Here is a 20,827-nt window from a genome sequence, read left to right as displayed (position 1 = left end):
GGATGCTTTGGGACTCTCTAGTGTCCTGCAGTGGCTGAGCAGGGATGTCTGAGCATGAAAACTCCCTGGATTACAGGATTCTCTCTTCCTCACTGCCTTCCTGGAGGCATTAGTTGGCATCACAGGCTGCACTCAGCTCCGGGTTATGCTGCAGGGAGCTGAGACTCCTGGCAGCACCAAGGCTGCAGTAGAAAGTGATTTATGAGCATGTCAGTCCTTCTCTGGTGTTTTTACTGACTACATGTCAGAGGGTGCTGAAAGGCAAGCCTGTAATCTTAGGAAAATGCAGCAGAAATGCCAGCCTCTGGTACGGAGATACAGATTTAAGGGAAAAGGACTGGTGTGTTACTGTCTCTCATGAGTTCCTTATCAATAGTAAAGGATTGTGGACATATCACTAAAAATCTTGTGTACAGTAGTGCTTTTTGATGGCTTTTATTCCATTCATGGAAGAATCCCACTATTCTGGCCCGATTTAGTTTTACTGAAGCACAAAGGTATGCAAATATGAATAAAAAATTTTTGTAGCTCAGTGAAAAAACTATTGTTCTAATCAGCAACTGGAGAGAATTTTCTGTATTAATTGATTATTTAATCCGAGAGAAAACCTCATATTCCACCTTATGGAACCTTACTGATTGTTATTTCAGCACTTTTTTTTGCCTACTTATTACACAGATTCATAGGTATCCTATAACTAAAGGAATAAATGCAAGACTGAACATGGTTCTGCCTCTGAAGTAATATGCAAATTACTGGTTACTCTTTCAAAAGAACACTTAGATTTGAGGGACCTGTACTGCAGCTTTTTAAAGAGTTTTATAAAATATAATATGAACTGTGTCATACTTTCAATCAATTAGTACATTTCTCCTTGCAATGTTACATGACCAAGTACCATTGACTTCACAGATATCTGTGTTTTAGTGGGTTTCTGAAATAGGAGACTGAGGTAAACCTTTCCAGGCAAGTCCATCCTGTGCTGCACTGAAGAGAAGAGCCCATCCAGAGGACAGCAGCATCCCCACTTTCTGAACCCAGACCTTGCAAAGTGCTGAAGGAGGGAGGCTCAGGTTGTTCTAGTACAAGCAGCATCCTGTTGGTTGAAATAGAAGGGCTCTAAGAAACTTTCCTAGGAAACCAGGATCAATCCCCTTCTTTGGAACACGTTTTTAAAAGTCACAATGTAAGTTACCATCTTTTGCAACTGAGACAACATCAACAAAGGAGTTAATGAACTGGAAATGATATGAAGCCTAAAGGGGAACATAAGGAATGCCAGATATCTTTAGAATAACATTCTTGAACTACAGGCTGCATATAATTTGTGACATCTGATCAAGCACTAACTTGATCAACTGTTTTCCTTTCTTTGCCATAGCACAGTATTAAGATCTCCTCAGTCACACCTGCACATTCCATCAGCTCCATGCATAGTTACAAGTTAGGAGGAGTGAAAACTCTGTAATGCTCAGACAGTTAATTCACTGATTTTGAAGACTCCAGAGCAAATGGCCTGAAGTCTTAGTTTGAGACAAATGTGTTCATTTTACTTTTGAGAAAATGTTCTTATGACATCATCTGTCAGCAAAAAGCACTCTAATTTTGGTTGTATTTCTAGGGCAGGGCTCAGAGTTTATGATGCAAGTATGCTAAATTGTTCTGTTTTGGAGGAATGGATTAAAGGCATTCTGAAGCTTCTGTTTTTAGTTTATCTTCTGTGATCCTGGGAGTATTCTGATGAAAGTATGGAGCATGAGATTTGTTTCTGGTTGGAGGGAGTGAACTGGGCAGGAGAAAAATTTCTGAAGTACCTAAGAGACTTTTTTGCTTTTCATTTGAGAGGGGATAGGATCCCCAAAAATACCATTAAAATGAGCAATGCTTTTAGAGGGCAGCAGAGTGACAGAAAAGGAGCTCTTCTGAGCTGACAAGAAATGAAGGCCAATGTCAGTAACTATTGATTGGGCTCGGCTCCACTAAAAGCAGTCAAGCAGAACAATGGTGGGATCTATGCATAGATAAGGTAGCTGTGCCTCCTTAAATCCGTAGTTTAAGTTTGGAACATTTTTAATGACACTGTTTCATTTAAATATTTTCTTTGTGTTTGTATGTGAGCTCAGACTATGCAGTGAGGAGAAGGCATAACGAAGGTTAATGGAGCTCTCAGGTTCATGCAACTCACACGAATTAGAAATAATTTACTGAGAGGAGGCTTACCAAAATCAAATCTAAAAATACTTCATGCAGAGTTCATAACAGACTAAATATCACTTCCAGACAGCTGCAATGTAATTTTGCCAAAATGAGATAAAATAAATGCCAAGTGTCAGAGTGAACAAAAGAAGGGTCCCTCCTGTGTCCCTTTACAAATACTTTTTCTTCCACATTATTGCTTTTGTAAATGTGGAAGGAATAAGAATGGAAAGAACAAGGAACATTAAAAACCAAAAGGAGCTCTGGACCAGTCCTTCCTTCCTCTCATTGCTACAGGAGTATATACTCCTGAAATCTCATAATCTGAAGTCAAACACAACAAACATCATTCTCTCTCTTATTTTGGTAAACACTTGGAAGCATTATGAACTCAGCATCATATTATGAGCTCAGCTGTGTGACTGCTGAGGAAGAACAAGTCCTGTTCTTTTGTTCTTCTCACAGGGAGCTATAGAGAATTTCAGAGTAGGAAGGAATACAAAAACAATTCTCTTCCCAAGATAATATGCCATTGCAATGAGGCAGTGTGACAAGAATAGTAAATAGTTTCTTTTATTAATAGCAATAGTTAACATCTTTGGGATTAAAGGGGGAAAGAAATCTTTCTCTGTGTTGTTCATATAATAGTAAACCAATCTAATGATCATTGAGAATTGTATCCCAGGGCATAATTTGGAAGTAGGTGACCTATATGGTTTCCAAAGGATTTCTTTACATTTTTATAAACACAGAAAGAATGTCTCAGTTCATCTGGAAGTGAGTTGTCCCTATACATGCTAGAAAAGCTTGAAGGTTTTGGAACACAATTTTCATTAAGGACAAGGGATTAACTTGTGTCACTTGGCACTTCCATCTTTTCAGGTTCAGTCAGTAAAGAGCAGACTAACAATACAGTGAGGGTTTCCTGATAGGAACGCTGTGGAAACTCCATGGAGGGGGAGCTGTCCCAGCAGTGCAGTTAATCAGCCATCCCCTAAGGGCCATGGGAGCTTCTCAGAGGGACACCACAAAACTGCTTCAAAGGGTTAATCTTAGCTTATCCAAGCTTGGGTTCTTTGGTAAACCAAACCTGAATTCACAGAAAGTATTTAAGTCTGGAACAAGTCTGACTGAATTATTTTCTATTTCATTGTGTTTCAAATTTTAATATTTAATTTCAATACTTTAATGTGCTCAGTCCAGCCTAGCAACAAAGAGGAATTTTAAAATCCTGTTACTTTCCATGTGCTATGAAGAATGTGTGTTCTTGTCATGAATTTGAACCCACAGTTAAATTGCTAAAGCCCTGGAGTGACAGCAAGGGAGGTAGAACTGGAAGTGACCTCTATTGATTGTAATTGAATACACTGGTGGTGAAATCTAGCCCGTGAGGCGCAGATTTGGTATAATTAAAATATAACTTGTGTACAAGGAAGTAACACATTTGTATGCTATTTCACAGTGTATGGAGAAAATAAATGTATGTGAGACAACACCACATAAATGCACTTTGTTTCTAGATTGAGTACAATGAATACCAAACACTAGGCAACAACATATTCTCTCATCATTACACAGGGTAAAGGTAACCATACAATAATAATGTGAAGCAACTGTTACACAGAGCTAAATCCCTAAATTCTTACTCAGTTAGACAGGATAAGGATTAAGAATTTTGTTCCATATTGCCTGTTTACAAACCTAATTACTTGGTTACAGGTGTGCATGGTAAAAGACATTGTCTGTCAATGTGCCCAGAAAGAATGGAACCATTCTCTTTTTCACACTCCACTATTGCACTGTTCTCAAATTAGTCCCCGGAAATTGAGCTAAAAAAACCCCAGAAGTGTGAGTTCAAACTACCATATCTGTGTTTTGTAGATATCCAGTCCTGGTGTTAGCAAAAAATGAAACAGTGTCTGCATGATAACTAATAGAAAAATGATGAGCGAAATCCTTACTGAATATAAATGATGTTCAGTTCCATAAACATTTCTGTGTATGAAATGCAATTCTGAGTGTTCTTTAAGGTGGTTGCTAGTGATGGCTCTAAGCATCAAATGTCACTGTATTATGCAAGTGTATCTGTCTTCTCAAAAATTGTAGAGGCACATTGTGTCTTCTGATATCTAGGACTAACCCTGAATTGACTGCAGTGTGGTACCTTGTTCCCACCACTAAGGATGTCACCATTTTTTTCCTCTGGAAATTGCTTTTGCTCATTGCTTCACTAGACAAATGGAATGACAACACTCTGTACTAACTTCTCTTTCCAAATATAAAACACAAATAACTATTGTTTAGGGCGGAAACAAATCTTTATATGTGCCTGATCAACTCAGAGTAATCTGCAATAATTGATGTGTTTGCTGGAGTATGTTGGTATATTTGAATATTAATGTTTTACCAGAATGAAATATTTATGGAGTTTTATTTAGTTAATGATGAACAGCACTACAATGGGTCCTCAGCCAGACTTCTCAGAGAACCTTTGGTGACAAAAATGATGCAAAAAGTGTCTCTTGTTATTTCAGGTTAGGATTCCTTTAGTGAGGAGGAGGGAAGGAAGAAAATGGGGGCAAGGATATTAAATAATGGTGGACAGATTTTGTCTTACCTAACTTTTTAGTGCGGTGCTGATGTCAGACCCAGGCACAGCCAGTAATTACTGGCTTGGGGATGGCAGCACCACTCTAGACTCAGTAACACCACAAAATTACAACAGGGAATTTAGTTAGGGTCAGATCTTCAGCTGGTATGACTTGTTTGACTTGTGACAGTGCTCAGGGGCTGCAGCATCTCTCAATTAGACACGGATACCAGAGATAAGGCCATAAGTCAATCCTCAGCCTTTGCCACTGTTTCCCTGCTGCAGTGCAGACTGTTTGTAACTACACTGGTTCTTGTGCAGAAACACTGGCCTTGGGCTCCTAACACATTTTAATTGTACCTGAGACTCCAACACATTCTCTTTCTAGCTATAGAATAAGAAAATCTATTTTCTTGAGATTGTACTGTACAAATCCCTTGTGAATCCCATAAAAACAGCTATGTTGTTTGCTCTGCCTACTCTTTCTCTTATGGAAGATTTCTTTTATTTCTTCTGCAGTAATGTATGATATCCTTAAAAGACAGAAGTCTGGACAGAAACAGAACAGGATGGCTTAACAGTTCCCAGAAACACAGTACAAGATAGTACAGTTCAAAGCAAATTCATACACTGAATCCATTCATAATTGCATATTCACAGCAGGCCTCCAGAACAGCAGCAGTGGAATGTGTTAGGCTCTATCTCACTCTTCTCAGAAGTGCTGAGAGCCCCACTGTGTAGTTAAAAATAGACTGCACTGTATTCTCAATAATAAGGCTAAGCAGATAATTTGATCTAAACAATTTAACAAAATTAGCTTTCTCTTTTACTAGACTCAGTCTAAAAAGAGTGCTATTTTCAGCAACATTTCTATAAATAATTCCTACTGCACAGCTATTTTATGAATAATTCACAAATCTGAATGCTAAAATTTTAACAACTTTGGATTGATAAGCCATAAATATATTGGTATTTCTTAAGTAAGTACACAAAATTTGTTGTCTTACACAAAACAAATTATAAATGTGTATTCAAAATTATAGTATTCACCTAACATTCTGCTTCATCATTGATTTTGCTTGATAGGAAAGTGGTACAAACATTTTTTAACCTACACCTGTTTAAAAATCAGAATAGCTATTTGTGGAAGATTTCACTTCTGTTTTCCTTCCCATCTACTGAGGGCAGTGTGTTAGGAAATACAAATAATGAACAATTTGCTTTTTCATCCTGACTTTCTTCAGAGGTGTCCTGCACTGATGTGTTGTTCACAATAATCTCCTGTCCACATGATCTGTGATGGGCACAGGCCTGTAGACACAGCCAAAGGTATGGGAACACTCTAACTCACAGCTGATGGGTACAGCAGGAGATATAGCCACAGGGCTTTCTTCAGGCACTCAGCAGTATATTTTTTAATGAAATATATCCCAGTCCCAGTCTATTTGGGTACGGTTAGGCTTAATTTTATTAACAGGTCAGTGCCTTTATGAAAGTCAAAATAGTCTTCAGGTATCAGCAACTTTTTCAGATATTCCCATTTTCAAGGTTTCCAGGCTGTTCCCAGTAGAATTATTTATTTTAACCTCACATTGTATCATTAGGATTTCTTGTTTACTTCCCTTTCTAAGCCAATTCTTTCCATTTTTCAGAGTACCTAGTACATTTTTTCTCAATGTATCCACTAGTTAGCTTATTACTTTCATCCTTCTTTTTATCACAAACTCTCAGTTTCACAGCCTGTTCATTTGAGATAGATTTTACATTTTATCCTGTAAGGCTCATATCTTGTGCATTTTTAAAATGTATGCATGTTCCAAATGACACAATTCAAACCAAACATTTTTGGTGCCATGTGACAACAGAAGTTGTTTTCTCAAGGGACAACACAGTGCAGGTGGTCCTGCATATAGCTTTGAGCTGGATTTAGAGCTCTTTTTTCAGTCAGCAGTGGCACAGTCCTCATCCACAGTCAGGCATTTCAGGGTTTGTTCTGAACTCCCCATTACCTCCAGTGCTATCTTTGGTCATTCAGCCAGCTACTCTTCAAGGAAGTTGATTTCCAAGTACAGACTTGTAATGAACACACACCATGGCACTAAGTTATACTGAGTTTCTGAGGTAGGGGCCCAGAGGGACTGGAAAGTGAAAAGGTAACATTGGTCATTCTTAGGTATTAGAGGCTGCTAAACCAGAAAATCACAAAATACAAATAGCATATAGCTAAGACTGCTAATGAGAATGGAGTGAGTGCTGGATGATATCTAATTGCATGTGGTTTGGGAAAATTCTGAAGGAGAAAAGATCCAGCCTTGTGTCTATTTAACAGAACTGGGCAGTTAGGGCTTATCAGGCATATTTTTCAGTAATCAGCATCACTCTTAGCATCCATTTAGAAAGTGACTTGGGGAACCACATGAGAAAACATGAATGTTGTCAGGGTCTGAACATGTCCCTTGTATAGACATGGACCGACTGGCTTACTCAGTCTTAACCTTCCTTAATTTCTGTGCTATTTTAAATGGGACAGAACTATTAGCAACAGCAATTAGTTTTATTCCTGAAAACACTGGTGAACATAATAAGAATGCCAATAGCATCTGGGGAAATTTTTCTTCTGTATAAACAACAGTGGCGACCTTAACCATTAGTGTAGCTTGCACACTTGACGAATCTAGAGCTGGACAAATTGGAATACTTCAACTACTGCCAGTATTGCAGTATCTGTGAACATCCCTTTTCCTTCATTTTCTCAAAAATCAAAATTCTAGGCTTTCCATGTTGCCTGGTGGCTTCTTGTGCAGTAGCCTTGTCAGAGACTTCAAGGAAGCCTGATGTCATTCTGTCTTTTGGCTTTGAAATGTCCAAAGGAAGAATGTTTCTTCCCTTCTCATGCAGGCTGGAAGAAACTTAAACTGAACAAACACAGTCCTTCTCCTTGTGCACCACATCCACCAGGATAATTTCATTGTCTAGTCTGACAAGTAGAGGAGCAGATCTGCCTGTACATCCCTGCACACACAGGTGATGTTGAAGGAGTTGGAAGAACAGATGAGTTGCATTTGTGGTCCTCATGTGCTGCTGTCTGAAGCACAGAGCAGGAGGAGGAAGAGGGGGAAAGCTAGCACTGACTGAAGTATAAATAAAGGTGTTTTGAGGACAAGAAACTATTTCTCTGCTTGCCCTAAAATTTCACAATCTAGTCCCTGGTGGTGCTCACAAAATCAAGTTATTGCTTCATGAAACACTTTTAATGATGACTGAGTGCTTTAGCCAATACACATTTTCTCCTAAGTGCTCGAGATGAGAGAGACCACCTTAGAGAGGGAGAACTTTGTCTCTGAAAAAGATAAAACACCATAGTCTGCATACAATGGGCTTTCTGAGAACACTGATTCAGTAAATGTTTTGCTTCACAGTTTTGTTCAGGTGCATGCTCTTTTTCACTGGCAGGTAAGAGGGGATATATATGTATATATATATATATATACATATACATATACATATGCATATATGTGTGTGTGTGTGTCTGTAGACTAAAGTTGTATTTTGCTGTTTTAAAGAAAGAACAGAACATTGCTGGTGTTTTGAGATCTCACAGAATGGTAACAGCAACATCCACTCCAGATAAGGATAACAGCAAACATTTAAAGCAGGGCACCATATGTACATGCAAGGCCAGTACCCAGAACTTTGGATACACTTACTTTACTCAATCACCACAGCAAGGATATTCATAGCAAATGTATGTGGCTTTATGAGAAAGAAAGTCCAGAGGGCAAAAATCAACTAAAAAAACCAACTACAGCACAGAAATCTGAGCTTCTTGAATTGTGCTGGACAGACCGCTGATCGCAGCAAGATGTATGGAAAGGAAACAAAGTAGAAATATATATCTGTATCATCTGCAAATATGGAAGTATTTATTTTAGCAGTGTCTGCAGAACTAGTATAGCAGAAGGTCATTAAAAACTATTTTTATAAACTTTCTCTTGAAAAGGATTAGAATGCAAATCAGCTATTTAACCTTGCATAAGCCACAGCTGACAGATTTTTTTATGTCGTAAGTGAACCTGTTACATCAAAAAACATAGAATTATGTAGTGCATATGTAGCTTCAAGGGTTTTAAATAAAATTTCATTAGAAGGGTAAAGACATAGCCACTCCTACTATTTACATGTGCTCCTACCTTAGAGGAACTTGTCTTATTCTTTGCATACACTGGTTTCAGCATATTTTTCAGGGCCAGGAGACTTCTGTAAGACTGAAAACTCTAAGTTTTGTACGACATAGTATGGAATATAGCTTCTGGTTTACTCATTTGCCTTTCCAGCTACATTTCTGCATGTCTAGTTTAATTGCACATGTTACTATACATACATACTATTGAGCTTGTTGAACAGTAAAGTCCATGTTATTTTAATATCAACATATTAATCATAAAGAAAAGTAAGAGCCCTTGCAAAATTTTTGTTGGAGACTGAGGAGGTATCCAGAAGTCAGTAAATTCCTGCATGTTATGTGGCAGGCAGAGGTGGCAGTAGGATTAGCCTCTAGGTTAAAGAATCAGAAGTGAACTTGAGGCTTTAAAAAGTCAGAAATGCAGATCATCCTCTTTGCTTGTGGCTAAAGCTGATTCTCAGGGGAGATTGTTAACATGTATGTTTTTAGTGTTTTGATAATTGTGTATGTATTCAGGGACAGGATGGAAAACAGGTCAGTGGCAATCTTTGTATTCAGGCTACTCTACCTGACATGCATCTCTATATTCTTCATGCAGGTGCCCAGAAATACCTGTGATGACAGCAAGCAATATTAATCTGAGATCTCATTATAAATGCAAACCTGTCAAAAGGTTTCAGGACTGGATCTACAATCTTTGTACCATCATCTAGTCTGTGTACTGATGGTTATTCGGTGCAATAGTTTGTTTCAACTACACTGCCTTCTATGAATTTTCTTGGGAAAAACATATATATTGAAAATAAAGTCTTATTATAAGAAGGTCAAATAGTTTGAATAATATGTAGGAGGTTATACAAAAAGAATACAAAAAACCTAATTGTAGTAGGGAGGCTGAGACTGAACAACCACATTTAATATGAGTAAGGAAGGGCATGATAGGTTTGTGTTTATGAGATCTCAGATCAGTAATTTTTGCTGTCAGTACAAGTATTAATGTAATCTAAATGCTTCTAAATTAAGTCCATATTTATGTAAATCTGATTTTAAATCTGAAGTCCAAACTCAAATAGCATTTACAATTTCATACATGAAAAACTACTAATGTGTTTAGTTGTCTCCTTGAGAAGGACACACAAACACATTTTGAAGTATATTCCTCTAGATGTGGTTCTAAGAAAGGAAATCCATGAAAATCTCTAAAAACTGTCTTTTAATAATGTGCCCCAATAATTTAAGAACAATATTCACCGTATTATGAATGGCACTTAATAAGAGTTCATTCAGTTCTCACTCAGACTGGAGTTAGTTTTTTCCAGTTGTTCTGGTTACCCCCTTATGGGTTACCCTGAAGCTTAAGGAGGGTGCAAACACTATCTCCCAAAACCACAGCAGTGAAGAGGGCTACTTGCTCTCAGAATTTGCTTAGGCTGTTGCTATGCTGACTGATATATGCCTTTCAGTGAAATAAGTAAACAGAATCATTAAATAACAGTCACAAGGATTTGTTTGGTTAGAAGGCAGTGCAGCAGACAGATGACTGTTCTTCAGGGGAATGCAGGATGAAAAACATTGAATTTGTGTTATCTAGGGCTGCTTTAGGTTAGTTACTTAAGTGATTTAAAAGTCTGGAAAAGGCTCAGAAGAGGTCAGAATATTAAAGTTTCTTTAATTCCTCCTGAGGAAAAAAAATGTTTTAAATAAAGAGGACTGCATATTTTATGAGTAATTACATAAAATGTTTTTCCTTCATGTGAAAAGACATAGCTGCAGAAGCAGCTGGGTAGGAGTTCACAAAATGCTAATCCATAGGCCTGGTATTCAATCTACTTTTGGCTATAACTCAAATTCCAATTTAAGATTGTTTACTGAATTATGAAAAATATACCTGAGTGCTTCTTTAGCTTTTCTGATGTGCAAAGCTCTGTCGTGAAGCTGAAGGCAGCACAGCATAGTATGAAAGGAAAGTATTCTACCATGAACATTTCAGTATGTGAATTCTCCAAGTAGTTCTGAAATTCTCAAAGTAAGGTTACTTTTTCACTGTTTCCGAATTCTCACTCATGAAGAGTTCTGTACTCAAACCCAGGCACACAAAGTCCTTGCTTTCCCTAGGTTTGGTTCTAAACAAGAAATCTACTGCCTTGTGGAGTGAAGCAGTAGGATAGATTGCTGTTCTTGTTGAAGATGGTTCTTGAGAGGACTTGTCCCACACTTCGGCTGCAAAGATTTACAGAACCCTTTTGAATTTCTCCAGCTTTCAGTCAAGATTCACTAAGAATGCCTAAGTGATGCCCTGAACAATTTCTGTTATACTGCAGTTTTGAAAAAGGGGATTTCAGTGCCCCAAACAGACTGGGGCCCCTCTGAAGACTCCCTGTTCATTTTTTAATAGGTCCCTTATTAATTTCACATATTTGAACTTGCAATTTTAACACAACTGTGTTAAATCTGCAGCCAACTAGAAACACCATTTTTAGAGCTGATGTTTTAATAGCTTCAATACTGCATTTCTTGTTTCTGATGGTTGTCTTGTCTGCTCCAGCTTTTTCTTCTTTGCAGACTTAGTGAATTGATTCTGTTTCACTGGCTCATGACTTGGCCAAACATAGAAGAAAGGTGGAAGACTGGTTACCTGAAGGCAACATGCCTCTACTGGAAAAATAATTGTTTCCTGTAAGGATACGTCTGTCTGTGTATATGGATACATATGCAAGTATATTTGAGATTTTGTATAACATATATAATTGGTTTTGAGTGCATTCAAATGAGTAAAAGACATAATAGCCATGAGCAACAGAGGAATTGGTTTTTAACCAGAGGAAAAAAAAAAGACCTCTTCCCATCAAAAGTTTTAAAAAGCCCTTAAAGACCACGTGGTGTCTGATAGCAACAAGGGAGTTAGCACTCATGCAGATGTCAGATGTCACTCTCATGTGCTTTTGCTTAAAATATGTTACTTAAAATGATGTAATCATTAGCTGTCACTCTCATGTGCTTTTGCTTAAAATATGTTACTTAAAACGATGTAGTGAATATCTGTCTGACACCTGGGAGAGAGCCCAGGGCATACTGATAGCAATAGGATGTTCTTCAATGGCTGTCGAGTCACTTGCTCAGAAATGGGAGAGCAGACACCAAGTGAGACTTGACCACAGCCAGCAATTAATGATTTAGAGCACTCTTAAACCTTGGAGGTTAAATAAATATGAATGATTTTCATACTGACTAACTACTAATACTATAGGAAACAAGGTAAATTAATTTCCAAGTAGGTAACAAGATTTAATTTAGTAGTGTATTGTACTCCTATGAGTCATATTTTCAGTAAAATAGTTGATTGTGGTAACCCTTTGCTGTACATGGTGTTCTTGTAAATTCTTGCAGTGGGGATAAATTAATTTGTATTGCTAACTAGCACTAAAGTGGTGCACTCTTCCTACTGATAAGTTCTTGAAATCCAGGAAAAATAAAGATTTTAGTGGCTATTTTTATAGTCTGATTATGGGTGAAAATCATAGGTTTTTAAAATCTAGAAACACAGCCATTCCAAGGATGCAAAGTTTAAGCATTCAAAAACAGATGCCTGATTTCAAACCAGCTTTTGTTTTTTAATGTTAATATTCCAAACCATCCTATTATCCATGCAATGAATATAAATCACAGTTCCTTTCTGTAACTGTCCTTTATAATACTGTACTTAGTTTCTGTCTGGGATTATATTTGGCAGTCATTTTCTGAAATATTATTTTGCAAAATTCAAACAATGGAAAATAAATAGATGTAGGATATAAAGCCATTAAAGGCCTAAAGGTCATTAACTGCACTGAAACATGAACATATTTATCAGATCTATTTAGATTAATAAAATTAAACTTACAAAACGCCATCTAGACTTCAAAAAATGCTGAGCTTGATTTTTATGTGGAGCAGCTTTATCACACTACAAAATGCTTACTTGGTCATACCACTGTGATTATCAAATGATGGTGAGCAAAGCAACCCTTATAAAAGAAGTCCACTTTACATGCTATGAAGGTCATTACAGAAAACTCCAGGTGGAGAAAAGCAGCACAGAGATGCCATCTAGCAGTAACTCTTAGAAATTTCCAACTATCCTATGGATATTTCCTTCTTGCAAGATACTGCACTTATGAGTAGGAGAAGGAAGGAAGATTTTTCTATCCAAATCCTTTCAGTGTAGCTGACTTTCTGCTAAATGTATAGCCACCCTGTTGGAAATAAATCTTTAATGAAATATATTATAATTGATAATTAAAAAAAATTTCTTATGTAAATACAGAGAAAAAATAGAATAAAGTCAACAAACATAATGTTTAATAAGTATCTTAAATTGAAATTCAGTAATTAGCACTGTGTTAAAATTTATCACTAGTGAGCTGCCTTCCAGTTTTTAAAGAAGAATTTCTAAAGGTGATTAATATTTTATATCAAGTTTAAAAGAAAGAATTCAAGAGCATGGACAATAAATTACTATGGTTGAAATAAAATCTTAATGTTTCAGAGACTGGGAAATAAACAATCTATAAATTTTTGTTACATATTTTACCATAAGATGGCGATACTTAAACACTTTACTATCAGTAAATAACTGAGTAAGTTCAGCACAACATCTCTGTCATAACAAGAGTGCCTGGAGACAGCAGTCTTGACTCAGCGATAGCCTGGTACTAAATTAAAGATTTTTTTTACTCCCCAAGGCATTATTTTAAAATAGTTGATCAATAAAACCTGAAAATTATGTAGGACATGACTAGAAATGTATTGTGTATACCAGAAATATGTGTTGTGATTCATCTCCATTATAAGATAAGCAGTTTGTGAGTGTCAAGGGCATGTAGAAAGTTGTCTTTCTAGGCATGAGCATACTGCACAATTCCTTCTGGAAAAGAAAGAATTTACCATTCCCTTGTTTCTTACAAATCATAGATTTGCTTTCCAAACTGCAGGGCAGAAAATTATTATTTTACTTCAATTTAGCATAAAGCAAGAGAAATAATTGAGCACTAATTCCATTTCTGAAGTGTGTTCAATCAGAACTTGTACTTTTCTGCTAGAAAAATGTTGTTAAAATTTTACATACATAATTTTACACAGAAGTATGAAATATATTGTTCATAGTCAACAAAAAATACTGTTTGCTATGTGACACCTTCTTATGTTTAATGTGGTGTAGGATCCACTTGATCTCACTTTTTTAATTTATGAAAACCCAATTAGCTCTGATAAAAAACAGACTTCCAATTTTAATATAATCTTAAGGACTTTTGAGCTTTTTTAGTCCTGACCCTTGACAAAGTCAAAAGAGCCTGGAAAGAACATCTGAATATCTCTGAAAATGTCACACAGAGTGATGAATAAAAGGCCATTTTCATGCCCTTTGCACAGCATGGCACAGCAAAAAGGGCTGGAAGCACAGCTTCCAAAGTTCATTTGTGCCATTTCATTTCAGTGCCTCATCCTGTTTTCCAGTGCTGGATGGTGACAGAGACAGAAAATGGAACATTTTTTCCCAGAGTTATTTTGGGGTCTGAACTAAAAAGAATTGCTCTGCCAGATCTGTTTGCTTCATTAGTGGTTTTACTCTTCTGTGGACATAGAAGGATATAAATTTGCTTTTCTTGCTTTTATGCAGTCTCTTTAGTAGATCTTGCTAAATGCAATAGAAGACAGAAAAATAAAGAAAATGAGTGTATGGAAACCTGTAGTTATGATGAGACCATGTGCTGCTGTTCACACAGATGTGAAACTCCCGTGTGTGCACTGTTTGATGAGTCTCCTTACAGGTACAGCAATACCTGACTTCCAAATAGCTTTTATTTAATGAAGCTGATAGAACTAATTTCTTAGTTAACATTATTAATCCTCTATCACCTCCTGCTTTTTTAAGTTGTCACTACATCTTACTGATTGAAAAGCAGTCAGAATACTGCAGCTGTAAATCAGATTTCCACTGAATTGCTTTTTAGGTTCTGTTTTTGTTTTCAAAGAGGAGCATCCCTTCCATATTGTTGGACATTCAGTATATATTTGTATATGTACAGATTGATATCTTTATTTCAAATGGAAAACCTGCCAGAGGAGCTGAGCGTTGCCTCACACCATTGTCAGGTACCTGACTGGTACCATTAATATGACATTCACCACCATGCAATGTAAATCGTGGCAACGTAGCACAGAGTGCTGCTGGTAATGGACTGCAACACTATAGCAATGTTTTCTATTGTCACATTTTCTCTTTCTCACATTTTTATAATATCACAGTTACAAGACTCTATGCCACAAAAAAACCCGTCAAATGAGACAAGTTCTCCATCTATAAAATACAGCACTACAGACATCTGCAGACCTGGGGGCTTTCAGTCATTACTGCTTCTAAGTGGCAGAGTGCAATTCTGGATTTCTAAACGACTTAATCTGAAATCTCCTTCACCAGCCAGGCTGCACGACTAAAATCTATTGTTGACTTTTATCATTGTTTCAATTTCAGCCGCGATCTCTTGGTGACTTGAACACGTTTGTAAATAACAGAACTGCAGCAGCCCGAAGCGTGGCTGTAGTACTAAATTCAGAGTCTTCACGTGACGCCTCCAGTTTCACTCTAAACAAATTTATTTCCAGTCGGAGGCTGCCCATCCCCGCTTCCAGCGCCTCGCTGCTTCCCCAGAGCTGGTGCAGTCACCCGGCGCTATGAACGCCTCCCTGTCTGGAGCGGGATGGATCGCCGCCGGTTCGCGCTGGACAGCGACCGGCCTTGGACAGCGACCGGGCACGGCAGCGCCGTCCGTGCCCCTGCGGCGGGCACAGCCCAGCTCCGGCGGGCACAGCCCAGCTCCTGCGGGCACAGCCCAGCTCCGGCGGGCACAGCCCAGCTCCTGCGGGCAAGCGAGCTCCTGCCGGGGGCTGCGGCTGCGGGGGTGCCCTGCTCTGCGCGCCCGGGCAGGGAACCGGGGCCGGGGCTCTCCTCTCCGTCCTGGCCGCTCGGACAGCCAAGGACACCCCCCGCCTCTCCCCGGAGCCACCCGGAGCATCGCCCGCTACCGCGGACGCCGTGCGCGGGCAGGCTCCGCCGCTGCGAACTTGCCGCCCAGCCGGCTCCTACCTTGGAGGGATCGAGGCCGGCCAGCAAGGACAGCAGCAGGAGGTTGAGGATGCTGGCGGGCGCCCGCATCCTGATCCCGGGGCTGCCTCTCCGCGCCGCTCCTCTCGGTCATTCACTCCGCTCCCGCCGCAGCGACCGCGCCGGCAGCCGCGCTCTCTGCCCGCCCGCCGGAGCCCGAGTGGAGGCGGCAGCGGCAGCCGCCCCGGGGACGCTCATTCCGTGGGCAGCCTCGGCGCGGGGAGGGCGGGCGAGGACGGCGCTGCCCGAGCTGGCGGAGCGGCTCCGCGGCCCCGTCCCACTCCGCCCCTCCCCTCCCCCCGGCCAGCCCACCGCAAAACTTTGGGCCCGGGAGACGGCGGAGCCGGTGCGGCTGAGCGGGCGGGCGCGGGCGGCGGATGTGACATCAGCGCCGGCGGGAGGGCGCGCGGGCGGGGGGCGCGGGCGGTGCGGGGGCTCCGGGCAGCGGCCGCGCGTGAGGGGAGGCGTGGCCGGGCCGCTGGGGGGCGCGGTGCCCCCGTGAGGCGGGGCGGGCCCGCCGACCCCCCCGTGAGGGTGGCCCGGTGCCTCCAGTAGGGCGGCCCCGCCGAGCCCACCCCCGGTTATCCCCCCGGTAGTGGCTGGCGCAGGCCCGAGCCTCTATGGAGGGCAGCTGTAGGCGGGGAGGAGCCGCTGTCCCGAAAGGAGCGCCTGGCACCATGGCAAGGGTGGGTTGATGAGGGGAACTGCGGGAAGAGGCTTTTCCTCAGGGGAATCCCATTCTCATCTCCGTCTAGAAAGTTAAATCAGGGCTTGACTGAGCTCTGGTGAGGCTAAAGCCAGCCATGCTTTCCAGCTGGCCTATTGGACTATCGCGTCTCCTTGGTTTGGCCTGTGAGCTGAAGCCTGTGCAGGTGCAGGCAGGTAGGGGTCATTTGCTGAGGGAAACCCTTGAAAGCCTGCCCGAGGGCAAGCAGGAGTTTCCTTTTCCCTACATCAGCCACCATCTTTGCAGTCAAGGCAGCGCTGTTTTGCCAGTCAGGGCTCTGCCTTGGCTGCTGTCCCTGTGCAGGTCAGTTTCACAGGACACTTCCACAGGTCGGTTTCCCAGGACGGTTTCACAGGTCAATTTCACAGTACAGGGATTTGGCTTCCTCAGGCGTGTGCCTTCAGCGCAGCTGAGCATGGCCCAAGTGTAAGTAAGTGCACTATCCTGTTAACATGGGTGAAGCATCCTAATGGTTCAATTATTTTCCCTTAGAAGACTCAAACTCAAGACCTATGGTCTGGGTAATCTTATTTATGATACAGTTAAGATTATTATAAATGTGTGGTAAACATCTATTTTAGCTTTACAGTTGGAAATTTTTTGATCTTAACTCGATTCTCTGGGGGTTTCACTGTGTGCTTTTTAAGCATCCTGTACAGAAAGGCCAACACTGTTGTGCCTTTTTTTTTTTTTTTTTTAGGTTCTATATAATCTTAACTAAGGGAAAAGTGGGTTAAAAATATCCTTAAAGAAGCAAAACTTGAGTGTTAAAATACCAAACTCCAGACAAAACAAAACCCCAAGTTTGGGAGGGTTTAGGATAAGTGTGAACAGAACATGATTTTCTAACTCTCCAAGTCCACAAGATTGGTGTCGTTTGCCTTGAGCAGCTAAGACCACTGCTAAAAGACAAATGGAGATTTGTGCTTACAGGCTGTCTGAAAAGATTGCACATCCTTGGCATAATGCTTCCAGATCAAAAATGCTTACTTTTCCTGTAATTTCCAGTGTTTTATTGCATTTTTGAATTGCTTCTAGGATTACAATTACTAGATTTTGTTTTTTGAATGAATTAAAATGTATATTTTATGCTAAGATGTCTTAGATACCCCCTTTTCATCAGCAGCATCTTTTACAGAGATACAGTCTTTCATTTCCTTGGAAGGTAGGTCTGCAAATTATGTTTCCTTATGGCTTGGAAAGGAAATTATGAATGAGCTTTCATTGACATTCCAGGGTCAACAATGGAAAGAGATTCCCCTCTGATGCAGCTGCCTTTGAATTATCTTCTAAAAGGAAAATATAAAAGATACAGAAAGGAGATTAGATTTTTTTTTTTAACCCTCCTGTAGAAAGTATGTAAAACCCCTATTTTCTATTAAGTGGCACTAAAAAAATATAAAAGAGGACATCCATGTATATTCATATGAATTCAATATGAAGTAATGGTACCAATGCACTGAAAACCTCAGGTTGTCCAAAGGAAAAAGTGAATGGTGCTTTCAGCAGAAACAATTTCATATGGAAAAAGGCCATAAATTCAAAGCCACAAAGGCAAGATTGAAGGTATTTAATCTTTTCTAGAGCACCTCAGTGACTAGTTCCCTAATTTTCCCTAGCTTTATTTTTCCCCATGCTTTTCTCCCCTTCTTTTTATCTCAGTTTATCATAGATAAAGTTGGCGAAGCATACGAACTATTAAATTAATCATAGAATGCAAAGTTTTTAAGGAGCTTCAGTGATACAGTATGTTTTTCCACTTCCTGATGCTGCTTGGAATATCTGCCTTTGAAATCAGTAAAATATTGAAGAGTTAAGTTAAAAAATAAAACCAGTAGTTCGGCTAAAAACACAAACCTTCAGAACTCTGAACTTCTCAGATACTTTTATGTGTTACAAACTAATAATTTGTTTGATATATGAAGAAGTACCAAAATATGTTTCAAAAGGATAACATAAAATGACCCAATTCTTTTCTTCTTGATTTTTATAATATATTTAGAAGAAAATGAAAATATGTAATAAACAGGTTCTTCTACCATCTAGCAATCTGACAAGTAATTTCTTTTTGACAGAAAAGACTGTCTGAAGACTGGTGAGAATCATTAGGAATTAGTACCTGAAATAATTTGGTTTGTTAAAGTTTATCTGAAAATTCAAGTTCTCATGAGAAGTTTTGATTTCTGCCATACACCCTGAAGCAGCAAGAGAATACCTGATTGTGAAGATCTCTCTCTAGCAAAGCTTTTAATCATCTTTAAAAATCTATGAAATTCTGTGTGAATGACATTTCTTCTTGAGGTCTTTGTTTGGGGACTGACTGCTGCAGTCAGTGTGAAATACATGATTGTGAGAGAGGAGACACCAAAAGCTTTCCTGCAGGCATCAAGGGCCAGAGTGTTAGCAGAGTGGAGGCACGCTGTGAGTGCAGCTTGTCTGGATGGGGAGGGATGTTCTCAGTGTGTGCCTGCATTACAGCAGCTTTCCTCCACAGCACATTGTGAGATCTATTGCTGGCAGTTGGGTAAGGCACAGGCTTGTTCACTCGGGTGCATGGAAAGCAAAGTTGATAAATTGGCTGTAGGTACCAAATTACATATAAGTAAGTTTGAAGTTCTGCAGTCTGAGTTTGGCAGCTGGAAAGCAGTGATGGGTGTCACGGTCATGTTTTCTGGAAAAATCCCTTTGCCAGGATTTCTTGTCCTGGGAAGCTGAGAAGCCTCAGAGAAAAATGAAAACAATAATTATCTGATTGCTTCTCCTGTGTTTTGCTGCTTTGGAATGTGGTTGGAGATTGTTTATCCAACAGGTGGTGGTTTGATTGGTTTCATGTGAATTGTTTTTACTTAATGACCAGTCACCATCCGGCTGTGTCGGGACTCTGGAGAGTCACAGGTTTTTAATTAGTATCTTGTTAAGCCTTCTGTAAATATCCTTTCTCTATTCTTTAGTATAGTTTAGTATAGCATTCTTTAATATAATATAAGTACATAAAATAATAAATTAGCCTTATAAGAACATGGAGTCACATTCATTCCTTCCTGCCATGGGGGGCCCCAGAAAATACCACAATAGGAGTTATGAAAAAGGATACCTCACATGTGTATCTGTGGAAAGGCAATCTTTGTTTGTAGCAGGTAATATCTGAAAACTTTAGAATTGCAGTGCTAACAAATTTTTCCAAACAGGAAACTTAATTAAATTGGTCTTATACCTAATACTTAATGGGTGTTGAATTTTCTACTGGGTTAAGAAGGTGGTCTGGATTTTGAATTTTAGGCATTCTCCTGATTGTGAGAATGAAAAATTTAGGAATTGGAAAGAAGGGTTGAATACTGGCCCTTGTTGATGTTAGCTGCTCTGAAATGTCCTTGAAGAGGATAAATTTGTTCTTCACTGCAGAAAAGATTTTGATATCTCAAGGAAGCTAAAGAGATAGAAAAAGGTAGAAACAAAACTAAGCTATCATTGGTGCAGAAGCTAAGCTTTTTGACACAGTGTATTTGTTTACATTTGGAAGGAACATAACAGAAACAGAATACATGAAGTTTTTAAAAATCAGATGATTATAAAAATTTGTAAAAAATTAATTTAATTTAGCCAGTGAAGAGTATATGGATGTTAAATAAAATATAAAAGTGTTGCATATGTGGGACAAAATTCATGGTGGGACTACTTTATATTATTAAATTTGCTAATATTTTGATAGTTTTTAGCATCAGATTGAAGTACAATTTATAATTATCCATCATATTAGCAGAGTAATTTTTGGAATCTGTCAATACTATGAGCTTGCTTTCTAATCCACATCTGTATTAGTTAAAATATCAAAATGAGGCTTTAAAAGCATATTTTGTCAGTCTAACTGTCCTAGTGATGACTATTTTTCTAAACAGAGAATTTTTTTTGAAGTCCTACTCTTCCCTGAAAAATGTATTTTGATTTTTTGTATGTTTTCAGAATTAAAAGGTGGCTAAATAATTGTTGAAA

At 39.3% G+C, this 20,827-nt stretch overlaps 1 protein-coding gene across 1 annotated transcript in view; it reads right to left on the bottom strand.

Annotated features, from left to right (window-relative positions):
- OLFM3 (olfactomedin 3) overlaps positions 1-16,303 on the bottom strand; it is a 49,468-nt gene extending 33,165 nt beyond the window's left edge. Inside the window, exon 1 of the mRNA XM_054286327.1 lies at positions 16,093-16,303. Within this exon, the coding sequence (XP_054142302.1) occupies positions 16,093-16,161 (69 nt within the window). The 5' untranslated portion in view covers positions 16,162-16,303. The remainder of the gene's footprint in view (positions 1-16,092) is intronic.
- Positions 16,304-20,827: the final 4,524 nt, after the last annotated feature.

This window comes from Melozone crissalis, unplaced genomic scaffold, assembly GCF_028551555.1.
Source record: "Melozone crissalis strain CALT ecotype California unplaced genomic scaffold, PUWL_Pcris_2 ptg000045l_1, whole genome shotgun sequence".
NCBI lineage: Eukaryota > Metazoa > Chordata > Aves > Passeriformes > Passerellidae > Melozone > Melozone crissalis.
Note: the sequence above shows the minus strand (reverse complement) of the source record. Positions and strands in the feature narration are given on the sequence as shown.